The sequence below is a fragment of the Brienomyrus brachyistius genome, chromosome 15 (assembly GCF_023856365.1).
Source record: "Brienomyrus brachyistius isolate T26 chromosome 15, BBRACH_0.4, whole genome shotgun sequence".
In the NCBI taxonomy this organism is placed as follows: domain Eukaryota; kingdom Metazoa; phylum Chordata; class Actinopteri; order Osteoglossiformes; family Mormyridae; genus Brienomyrus; species Brienomyrus brachyistius.
Genome location: NC_064547.1, coordinates 12,453,323 through 12,464,217, shown reverse-complemented (window position 1 = coordinate 12,464,217; position 10,895 = coordinate 12,453,323). Strand labels below are relative to the sequence as shown.

Below are 10,895 nucleotides of genomic sequence, written 5' to 3'. Positions count from 1 at the left end.
CCCGCCCAGATCGAACAGCCCCGCTTCGAAACTCGCCCAGCTAAACTTGCCCCTGTACAAATATAATAAGCGTTTTATTCCGGTAGCATGTGTTTTCATATTCACGGTAACTTACTATTAGCTTTGTAATTATAGACGTGTGAAGAAGGCTGTGTAACTGCACTTAAGTTGAGTAGGAATTCCCATTTAGATCGCTTGTAATTAGTTTAATATTTACAAATTTATTAAGAATAAATACTCGTTGGATTTTTAAAACGCGTGTCAACTAGACAAACTTTGCTGGCAGGGGTCCCCCAGTAAACCAAACTTATCCACAGTTGCTAGCGAACTATATATCTACCAAAGTGTGTCTGCGCCGAGCTAGAATAAATACTGTCTGGAAATGGAAAGCGTAACCCGAGAAGTTAATGAAGGACACTCTTAAGTTCTCATCATTTATTGCACACTGTAAACATATCCTATTTTCAGTTTAAAATATCCGGGTTATCGGACCCACTCACAGCGTTCTTCGGGTGCATTTCTTTCACGGTCATTACTCAGCATTTTTTAATTTTAAAATAATGTATAATATAATGTAGCCTATGCAGTTGTCAGGTGTTCAGACAAAATAAGATATTTCAGGAGACGTGTACCAAACCCCAGCAAAATCGTATAATTTGGTATATAAAGCCATCTGCGGTGAGAATATATTCTTTTTATTTTAAAAAGCCATGTACATTTGATATAATCCATGACCAACGTAATGTCTTTCCGTTACGGGAACTTTGCACGACCATTATCCTCACGCCTGAGATCAGAGATTTACCGACGAAGGCATCAATTTTAAGCTTTTAAAAATTCTCGTTAGTTTATACTTTTGAAATATTCTACAAATTTACCATATCAGAGAGAACTTTCGGCAAGAACATTTTATCGCTTCCGAAGCAATACAGGAAGAAATCAGCCTGGCATTTAACCATACAAACAAGTACAATAGCCGAACCAGAAAACTGAAATCGGGGAATCGAGACAGATGCGGGTTTGGCGAGTGTTTTTCATGCAACGGACAATCGCGTGGATAAAAATTCTAATAAAATAAAACAATCGACAGCCAGCATTTCAAAATCCTAGTTGCAATTACTAAAAATATGTAACTGTGGAACTTTACATCATTGTAAAAGACGGTGTGACACGTTAGAAATAATGCGGGCAGATAACTGTCCTGTTTTGTCCCATTCGACTTTTCTGCTACTTATTTCCAGATCCACCAAGACCGAAAACCAAGACCCGTCCACACCCCTCCCCCCAAAGTCTACAGGCAGTGACAGGGACCAGCGTCCGAGCCATTGTCTGACCTCCTTCCCAGGCCCGTAGGCTTTAGCGCTAGTTATGTACACACGAGGGTAAAATATCCCCAAAGGCCAAATCACAACTGAACGCCACATATTGAAATATATAGCTTTAATGCCACACAATATTCTACGCCCTGATTTTGCTGAAAAATTGGCCAATGCTGCAATAGGCTTCCCTAAAACAGATCACGGATGACTGAGTAAATTATCTCCCACCCTATTTCTGGTTGGTGTGACTTTGTCGAAATCCCCACTCCTCTACGGGCAGCCATCTGGAACCCAGCCAACAGCAGTGACGCCCCCCTCTTTCTGGGAAAGATTCTCGGAGGGGTGCAGAGAGAGGACAGGTTTGGGTTAATTATGTTAAAAGCTATAAACCAGAAAGTGCCTTGCGTGAGTCATTGTAGTCCTGATTAGGTTATCATAGATACATCTACACTATGACAATAGCCTTCGAAGCTTTAACCATTGGTTTTGAATAGGATATATTTGATATTTATGAGTTTTAAAAATGATGTAAACATTTATCATTACATTTCGTGTTATGATTAACTGAACACAAGGGTGTTTTCAGACAGCATCTTAGCAACAATGACAGTGTGCTCTTTCACAAAATATCATGTGCCCGAAAGCATGACCTATTTACTTTCTATATAAGTAATTTCATTCACTCGCAGTGCTGCCATGCTGGCTTTATATAATGTGATCTGACAGGTCTCTGGGTATTTATATACTTCATAAACAACAAAGAAAGGAAACAAATAAAATATAGAAATAAAGATACTAATGATTATGGACTTGGTAACCTCCCGGGGTGCCCCCCCCTCATAGTCTTGAAACAACAAGAGATGATTTGCCTATTAGACATAGAAATACTATAAAGTCTAGAAATGCATAGGTCCTGCCATTTATAAAATTACAGTGAAATAAAAAGCAAGCCCTTTCTGCATAAATCATTATAGTTTCTCCTTCCAAGAAAGGTCCTTTATTATGCTTTACTATGACAACCTAACACTCATGAAACATCCAATATAAATTATTCTATAATTTTAGACATACGGCTTCTTTCCTGTTGAGATACCATCATGGCCTTGCATACTGTTTGAAGGAGGTTGTACTGCGTCTTGGGTGAAAAACTTCTTTGCAGAGACCTTTCAGCTGCATTCACGATGCTCATAAGCAAAGTTAGATGAGTTTCAAGTCACGCATAAAGCGAGTGAGTGATTCAGGCATGCAGAAAATATGCTCTTTGTTAGCTGAGTACGTTTAGTTTTCATTCGCCGGACATAGCTTACTTGAGTCTGGAGGGAAAAGGGTGCATTCTCCCGTGTCTGCCTTGCATTCTTCAGTTTATGTGAAAGAAGGAACCTTGTTATCTAAGAGGAAAAGACGACGGTCCAGAGCCACGCATCATCGTGACATGGCACTGAATGAGAAGGGTCCGGAATGCTTTTTGTCACAGAAATGAGAATTAGTCTTGTTTGCTCTATATCCAGGAACAGAGAGGAGATTTAGTGGGTAAATGTGGGTGAGTGAATGGAGCCGGGCAAATGAACGGTTAGATAGAAGAACTAAAGGGAGGTGTGAGAGGCAAATATCTGCACCAAAAGGCCTGGTCTGGGGTTGGCTTTATGGCAGAAAGAGATGAAGGAGGTTGCTCAATGAGAACAGGGCCAGGCGCACCCCATGGAAGGTAAGAGAGACACCAGAGGGGGAGACGTTGGCGAATTTGTGCAGGAGTGGGTGCGTCGAGGGCGACGTGCGGGCAGCTGACAGGTGTGAGAGCCGGGGGGGCCGTCGCTCGCTAATCATAGCGGACATGAAGGCTGCAGATGGGCTCCACATTGGAAGCTTTGTCCTCCTGACTGGAACGAGGCCTGTAGAAGTGGCTGCCGCCCTCGTGGCTGCAGGTCTGGGTGCGTTTTGCTATCAGACAGGTAGCGCTGAGGTCAAGAACGCTGATTTATATTTGTCGGTGGCATTAGAATGAGAGTCAGGACAACAGATGATTCCGGCCTTTAAAGGTTAATTGAGACCACGGTTGCAATTTCACAAACACTGTAAAAAGCTGAGTACATGAGTCTCGTGACCTTAAAAGGATCGTAGAGTGCTGGATTCTCACAGCGATTAATTCAGATTACTCTCCCCGCATCTACGATTGCGTTTGACATACGCCCAGTCCACTGCGATCGCCCCGGCTAATGCGTAGATCCCACGTTTGTCTCTGGCCATCATTCTGGGGTGGGGTAGCCTCTACGGGGCAGCGCGGGGACAAAAACATCAGGGCGAGCTCATCGTCGGGCTGTTTCTGGCGGCTCTTCCCTGGACACGTAGATGAGCCACAGTTAAGAGTCACGGTCACCTGCTAACGATCCCCAGCAGCTTAAAGGCTCTGTGACTCTGTAACGTGAAATACAGCAGTCAAAGTTGACCATGTTGCTGGACAACTAAGACTTCATTCTGAAGGATTAACAGAGCATGACTCCCTAAATCTGTACTCCTAGGATTTCCAGTTACCCAAAATGTAGTCAGGCCATTATACTCAATCCCCCACCTGTGATTTTGCGGCCACTGTGCAATTATAGGCATCATCCTTCAATAGACAGGTTCTCTTCCTAGAGAGCGTATCACAGCAGGCCCTCATATCGCAGCAGGAGGGTATCGGACATGGGCAGAAGGTCAACAGCAGCTGATTAAGAGCTCAGCCACGAATGACTGCTGCATCCACACATCCACCTCCTATTCCCCGTCAGTGCGCCATGAGAAGGATGTACAGCTTTTCATTTGATCATGGAATACAAGAAGAAAGTATTTGTGCATCTGAGCATGTAAATCCAAAGTGGATCAAAAGGGACCAGCAGAGGTTTAATCAGACACCTGATACGACTATTTGAGAAGTAGGTCTCTGTTGCAGGTCACAGTAGCAGACTGGTGAGATTGTGCACAAAAATACTGTTTTATTGCCCCTTTGTGGTCATAATATGTAATTGCAAAAAGAATGCCTTAAAAAAAAATCAAACTCATTGCATACTTTAAAAACTATTGCATAGTTATTTGCTAAAATGGAAGTCACATTTCATCCACTGTCCTGCAGTAGATGTTTTCAGGTAACAATGAAAGTTGTCAATATCTATTTATTCATGTGAGGCCCGTACTTTTCTCCATTCATTTGGTACGTCTCCTTCCTGGGAGAAAATGTGTAAATGGAGAGCAAAATGAGATCATCTGCAAATCCGGCGTGACGCAGGAGACAACAGACAATCCCTCTGTTGTCCCTCTACACCAGACAATCCGACTGCACACGGCAAGTACGCAACAGTGCTGTGATTTCGACGTACGCCTTTGACAGTATGGCAGACCGTGCGGTTATGTGTAGTAACGCGACACGCCGACACAGTTGGGCTTAAGTGCTCAGGTTACTATATTATCCGCACGATTGCATTTAATATCGAAAAACGGGAAATAGACCATTAAAAAAAACCAACACAACATAAAACAAATAAAGGTAACAGTAACAGTGAGACAGGGGAGCCACCTTAGGCAGAAGACTTAAGGGAACATGACAAACGACAAGATACGCACATCAGCATGCAAGAATAATGACAGTTACATTGATACAAGAACGTCAGGCTTGCGCCACTTTTCAAAATATAACCATTCGGATTTTCAACAACATTATAAAAATATTGCATTAAGTTATATAGATATTCAGCATATACTTTGGGCTTATTCGATAAATGCTGTTTTTCACTTCTATGAACATGACTATAGTTCTTCATTCCCAGATAAAATTCATTGGTATGGCATATAAAGATTAGCACGGATCCATTTTTTTCCTTCCAGAATATTGCGCTTCATGTTTCTGCCCGCCCCCGTTCCTGTATAGCGTTCCTAACCTTTATGTAAAACCTGAATGAAAGCTGGACCTGTGGGGGAGTGTCAGTCTGTCACTCAGAGGTGACCTCCCCACAGAGAGGCAGTGCTGCTTGGTCCCTCTCGTGGACAAAGTGCTACAATGTTATTTAAAAACAAGGTCTGAGACTCGGCCATTCTTTCTATTGGACCCCTTTGATTGCTGCTGGCACCAGCTGCTCTTTATACACAAAGTGATTGGTCAGCTTAGGAGTGATGCTGATTGTCAAGGGAAGGGAGAGCTTCCTGTCTGGATTGAAAGCATGTGCAGGGTTCATATTCAGCATCCAACTGCAGGAAGCTGCAGGGAGGTGATAGCTAGGTGCCTCCAAGGTCCAGGACCACCATCAGGAGGAGGCTGAAGACCTGGGCCCTGGCTGCATGAAGACCTGACGAGTTGATGGTGGAGACCTTCACCTCCGAGGTCAGGAATGCGGAGAGGGGTACGTGGGACATGAGGGAGGGGCTGCCATAGTTGATCAGGGAGTCGATCTTCTCAGCCTCCTTACTGCAGGCTTCGATCTGGGTGGGGGGGGGGGGGGGTGGTAGAGAGGAGAGACAGGACAGAACTGTTATCTCTCAGGTACATGCCTGGTAGAGCACAGCGCCACCTGCACGCCACAGAGAAAACTGACTGGTCTGAACTGTTAGGGTTTAGCTGTGCAAGGAAACTACATCTAAATTATTCTCAATGAAAAAAGACCAGCGACTGACAAATAACCCAAGTGGTCATTTAGATGGCAAAGGATGAAATCACCACTTAATGAGTCGCACAATACTGTTACAAACAGTAAAAGAAGTAGCACTTCATTTAAACATTTCTTGCAATTCTATTTACGTCCTTCCAAAATGAGCCACCCCAAAAGCAGGTAAAGAAAACAGCATCCTAGATTGACACAAGAGAAGGTAATATGACTGTAAGGGGGCCTGGCTATCTAGGGAGTTATGTGACCAGGTGTCATGACCTGCGGGTCCAGTCCTCGTGAGTTCCATACTCACCTCGTTACCCTCGTGTGAATCCCGCTTCTTATCAGCTATTTCTGGTTTGATCTAGTCAGTCCTATGCATTTAGTCCGTGTTCAAGTCTGTGTCCCCAGGTCTGTCATTAACGTATGTATCGTGTTGTTGTCTGTCTGCCCCGAATAAACCCCTCTTGTTCTGGAATACCGTCTACCTGACCCTGATTCCCCCCCGCTTCCTGCTTGCTCGCCCGACATGGATCATCACGCCAGGGGTGTTAATTTCCTCCATCGGTTCCTTGTTCCTGGCTGATGCTATGAAGTCATGTTCAGTCGTTCCAGCACTTGCAGTAAATCAGACCACACCCAGACACTCACCAAAATGAGGTACTTGGATTTTTGTGTTTGTTTTCTCTGTGGTAAATCAGCCCCGTCCCTGTAAACCCCAGTAGGCGAAATCCCATCCTTCAATAAACCTGCCCCCCCACACCTGTGCCTCCTCCTTATGCCATACCGCTCCAATAAATATCCTGAACAGGGGTCTGGAGAGAAAATTGTAGAAGGGAAAAAAAACTATTTTAAGAGGAAAATGAGACAACCCAGGTACACAACTATACGCCCAGGGTATACTTCAGGGTCAAACCTGTGACACCTGAGATCTGAGGTTACAAAGTGAACTGCCCACCCACCACAACCACACACAGTACAACCACATACAAACATGAAATTAGCATGTCATTAGAGCTAAACTGTGGGTTGAAATGATGGCCGTCTGTTTAGTGTGTTTGAAATCCAGCATCCAAAGTCCTTCCCTTTAATGTTCCTTAATGACTGTCAGCCTTTCTAATTGAACAAGCAGCCATTCATATTCCAGGCATCTCCAGACCATCTCATGTTTGGCACTGAAGCAGTTAAACTCTCTGACAATGGCTGCCATGCCTATTGGTGGCTTGACTCAGTCTTTGTTCAGATTACTGGATCAGTGTATGCCGCTCGTATGTGAGCGGTCCGCTGACAAACTGGGCCCATTCAGAACCTTTCATATAAACCCATCCCCTGGACAGAGGTGTGAAGGAAGATTTCATAAACAGAGGCACAATTTCTCCTCTGCTTCTCAAGCTGGGGGTGAGATGTTTATGATGCCCACAGTTCAGGTGGGGCGGTGCAATGAGCGGATCGCCACGGAAAATGATTCTCCTGCAGCCAAATATAATAGATGTGTTTATGGGCGGAGAGTAGAATGACCTCTCAGACAGAAAGGTATGTCCTGAAGTCAGATACAGGAGTGACATTCCCATAATGCACCAGCACTACTATGGGTGATGCAGTAATGTGATGGTTACATAATGCAACGTAAGCAGTAGTAAAAAATTGGCAGCTATCCACCAGGATGATATTTGCACTCAATAAAGTAGCTGAGGGGGCCGGTGCTATAAGTGGCTGGGTTTTGGGTCCAAACCCAAGTGTAGGTGCAGGCTGTGGAAATTGACTTTACTTTTAAAATGCCCACTGTAATGACGGATAAAGCACTTTAATGGAAGTGTCTCTTAACCAGCAGTGAAGATATCCATCCATCCATCCATCCATTTTCCAAACCGCTTATCCTACTGGGTCGCGGGGGGTCCAGAGCCTATCCCGGAAGCAATGGGCACGAGGCAGGGAACAACCCATGATGGGGGGCCAGCCCATCGCAGGGCACACTCACACACCATTCACTCTTACATGCACACCTACGGGTAATTTAGCAATTAGCCTCAGCATGTTTTTCGACTGTGGGGGGAAACCAGAGTACCCAGAGAAAACCCCACGACGACATGGGGAGAACATGCAAACTCCACACACATGTGACCCAGGCGGAGGCTCGAACCCGGGTCCCAGAGGTGTGAGGCAACAGTGCTAACCACTGCACCACCATGCCACCCCCCAGTGAAGATATTCAATTACATTTATTTTTATATAGTGCCTTTCACAACAGAGTCAACAGGGTGTGTGGAAATCCATTATTACATCATCTATACAGAAAGGTACGTGAAACAGGAAAAAAGGGATGATGGATGAATCAAAAACTAGCAAGGAAGGTGGTGGGTGGTTCAGTGGGTTAGGATGCTGTATATAAGATCAGAAGGTTGGTGGTTTGAGTCCCATGGCTGCTCCAGGGACTGTCTGACCCTGCTTTCTGAATTATACTTAGCTTTCGATAAATGTATCTGCTAAATAATTAAATCTAATTATAAAAACTGGCTGCGCAACCCCCCGGGCTTATACAAAAGGTACAACCCTCATGCCAGTGTATGTTAATGGAACCATACAGACAGCACAACAAACGGCGCCCTCTACCTGCAGGGGAGTAGGCTGCTGGTCCACGGGCACTATGAGGATCACGATCTCCGAGTCGATGCTCAGGTAGCCGAAGACGTCGCACTGCGGGACGGAGACGTGTAGCCTCAGGATCCGCAGGATGTCATGGACGGTGACCGGCTGGTCGTCGTTCAGCTGCAACGCAGGAGACCACAGTCACGTCAACAACTGCGCCCTGGCATGGTTATTTATACAGGGAACATTCTGGTTGCAACCAGCGGAAAGGTTGCAATTATTTTAGCGGAAATATTTGTTGACTGTCTATACAAACTTCAGCAATAGCTGAGAGTATATTTCATGAAGGATAGCCTCAGGTTGAGAGCCTCCTTGGAATTCTCTCATTTACTTATTTTACTGTACCATGGTGGGTGAATCAATCAGGCACTCATTCCACCACGCAAACAGGCAAATATGATTCATTTTTCCTCAAATACTCTTCAAGTGGATAATCAATCTTGTGCACCTGAGCGTCCGGGCTGTACTGTGTCAAGAGTGGAAGCACCACACTGCCCTCTTGTGGGCACTTTTTTACCAACAGGTTTCAACCTGACTGACGGTACAAACCGTAGCAGCAAACGCTGCTATGGTTCACAGAATTAAATGGGGCCTCAAAATAAAGGGTGAATCTCAATACCGAGAACACAAAGATCATCCTTGTGGTCTTGGTAAGTCCAGTCTTGCCACCTTGCCTTCCAAGAATGAGCTCGGGCTGCACTGAATCAAGGGATTGTTGTTTTGGCGAAGATGGAACTGACACAGTGCACATCATTTAAACAATTACAGCATGTTCAGGTAATTCCATGAAGTGGCGGCATGTAGAATTCAGCGGAGGACGTTCCCTCACCTTCGCGAAGACGTCCATCTGGCCGCTGTTGACCACGATCCGCAGCATTCCAGCGCAAAGCGGGCAGCAGGCCCCTGTGAAAACAAGGAATTACGGCCGTTACCTCCCAAAACAGAGACCAAGAATCCTCAGCCGGACCTGAAGGTCCCAGCCCACCGGGTCAGGGGTCCGAATGAGGCATGTCCTCCAGATCATCCCACCCGCTTATCATGCATTGGAACCGCTTTCTGAGCTTCCTAGCTATTCCTTCCCCTCCCATGAGAAATCAGGAACCAGACTGGAACCGAAACATCCCCAGAGGACAAAATCACTGAAATTTAACAACAAAGGGAATAATCTTATGGATTTATCTGCCCTTATGATTAAGTGTAAAGTAATCCCACAAAACCCTAGTACGTTATGTAAAAAGTACCTAAACACAAGGCCTCTGGAAATTACCCCCAGTTGGTTCCAGATCAACTAAATTGCATCTAATGTGCAAATACTGGCCTTTTGTTTAATATGGGCCTCTGAGATTTTGAAAATAAGTTATTTGTTCACTGGTGGACAGAGAGAATGTGAATGGCTGGCAGAGGGGGTGGAGCATGGACCACAGAATCATCGGAACAAATTGGGGGTGTAAAGTCTGTTTGCGTTTGGTCCGGTATACCATTTTGTTTTAAGAAACATGGATATAATTCTGGCTTTTATTTAATAAAGTTTCATTTGTATGTGTTGAATGATTTGTAGGTGACCATCTCTGCATTCTTAACCCTCTGAGGTCTACGGGTAGGGAACATACTTTCACTGACTGGGGCATCATCACACATTTCTTTAAATATCATAAACTTAATTCATGGCAAATAAATTATTTCTTATATAATTGATTTGGCATTAAACTCATCTTAATCTTAGTGTACTTTGTAAATATGTCAGATTTAAGCGAAGTTTGTAATTTGACATCAAATTATAGACATTGCAAAATGCAGTTTGGAACATTTGCAGAAACATTATAAAAGTACATAGCAAGCAATGGTGGCAGTTTGGTTTGATCTCAGATATCTGATAACCAAAGTCTTGGCTACATGAAGATGAGTAAATGGTGTAGTTGCAACATTCAGTTGGATAAATAAATAAGAAAAACCAAACTCATGTCACTATTTCTGGGCTCCTTTCATTGAATATGTACCAACTTTCATGTGTATGAATGAGCCATTCACACCTGGCCACACCCCCCCCCCCCCCCCCCTTTTTAAGGCACTGATGGGGATGTATCTGCGTCACATTTCACTATTGCATTGGTCATCTAATTACCATGCGAATGCAATTTGAATACGCAGAAATGAGGCTATTTACAATGCGAATAGCGATCTTCAGGTGAGGGCGGCACTACACGCCCCCGATGCAGGTAAAACAAAGAAAGGTGACATGGTTTACTTCTTTGCCGATTTAACCTAATTTTAAAAACTTTAAAATTTCTGACAATTGCCCTTTTGAAAAGAAGACAGATTA

General features: G+C 44.3%; 1 protein-coding gene across 2 annotated transcripts in view; it reads right to left on the bottom strand.

Annotated features, from left to right (window-relative positions):
• Positions 1–4,734: 4,734 nt before the first annotated feature.
• The window catches only part of reck (reversion-inducing-cysteine-rich protein with kazal motifs), a 45,126-nt gene continuing 38,965 nt past the window's right edge, over positions 4,735–10,895 (bottom strand). For both annotated transcript variants that reach the window (XM_048976872.1, XM_048976873.1), the window contains exons 19-21: positions 9,405–9,478; positions 8,540–8,695; positions 4,735–5,765 (exon numbers count right to left, since the gene is read on the bottom strand). In XM_048976872.1, coding sequence (XP_048832829.1) covers positions 5,562–5,765; positions 8,540–8,695; positions 9,405–9,478 — 434 coding nt within the window. In that variant the 3' untranslated portion in view covers positions 4,735–5,561. The remainder of the gene's footprint in view (positions 5,766–8,539; positions 8,696–9,404; positions 9,479–10,895) is intronic.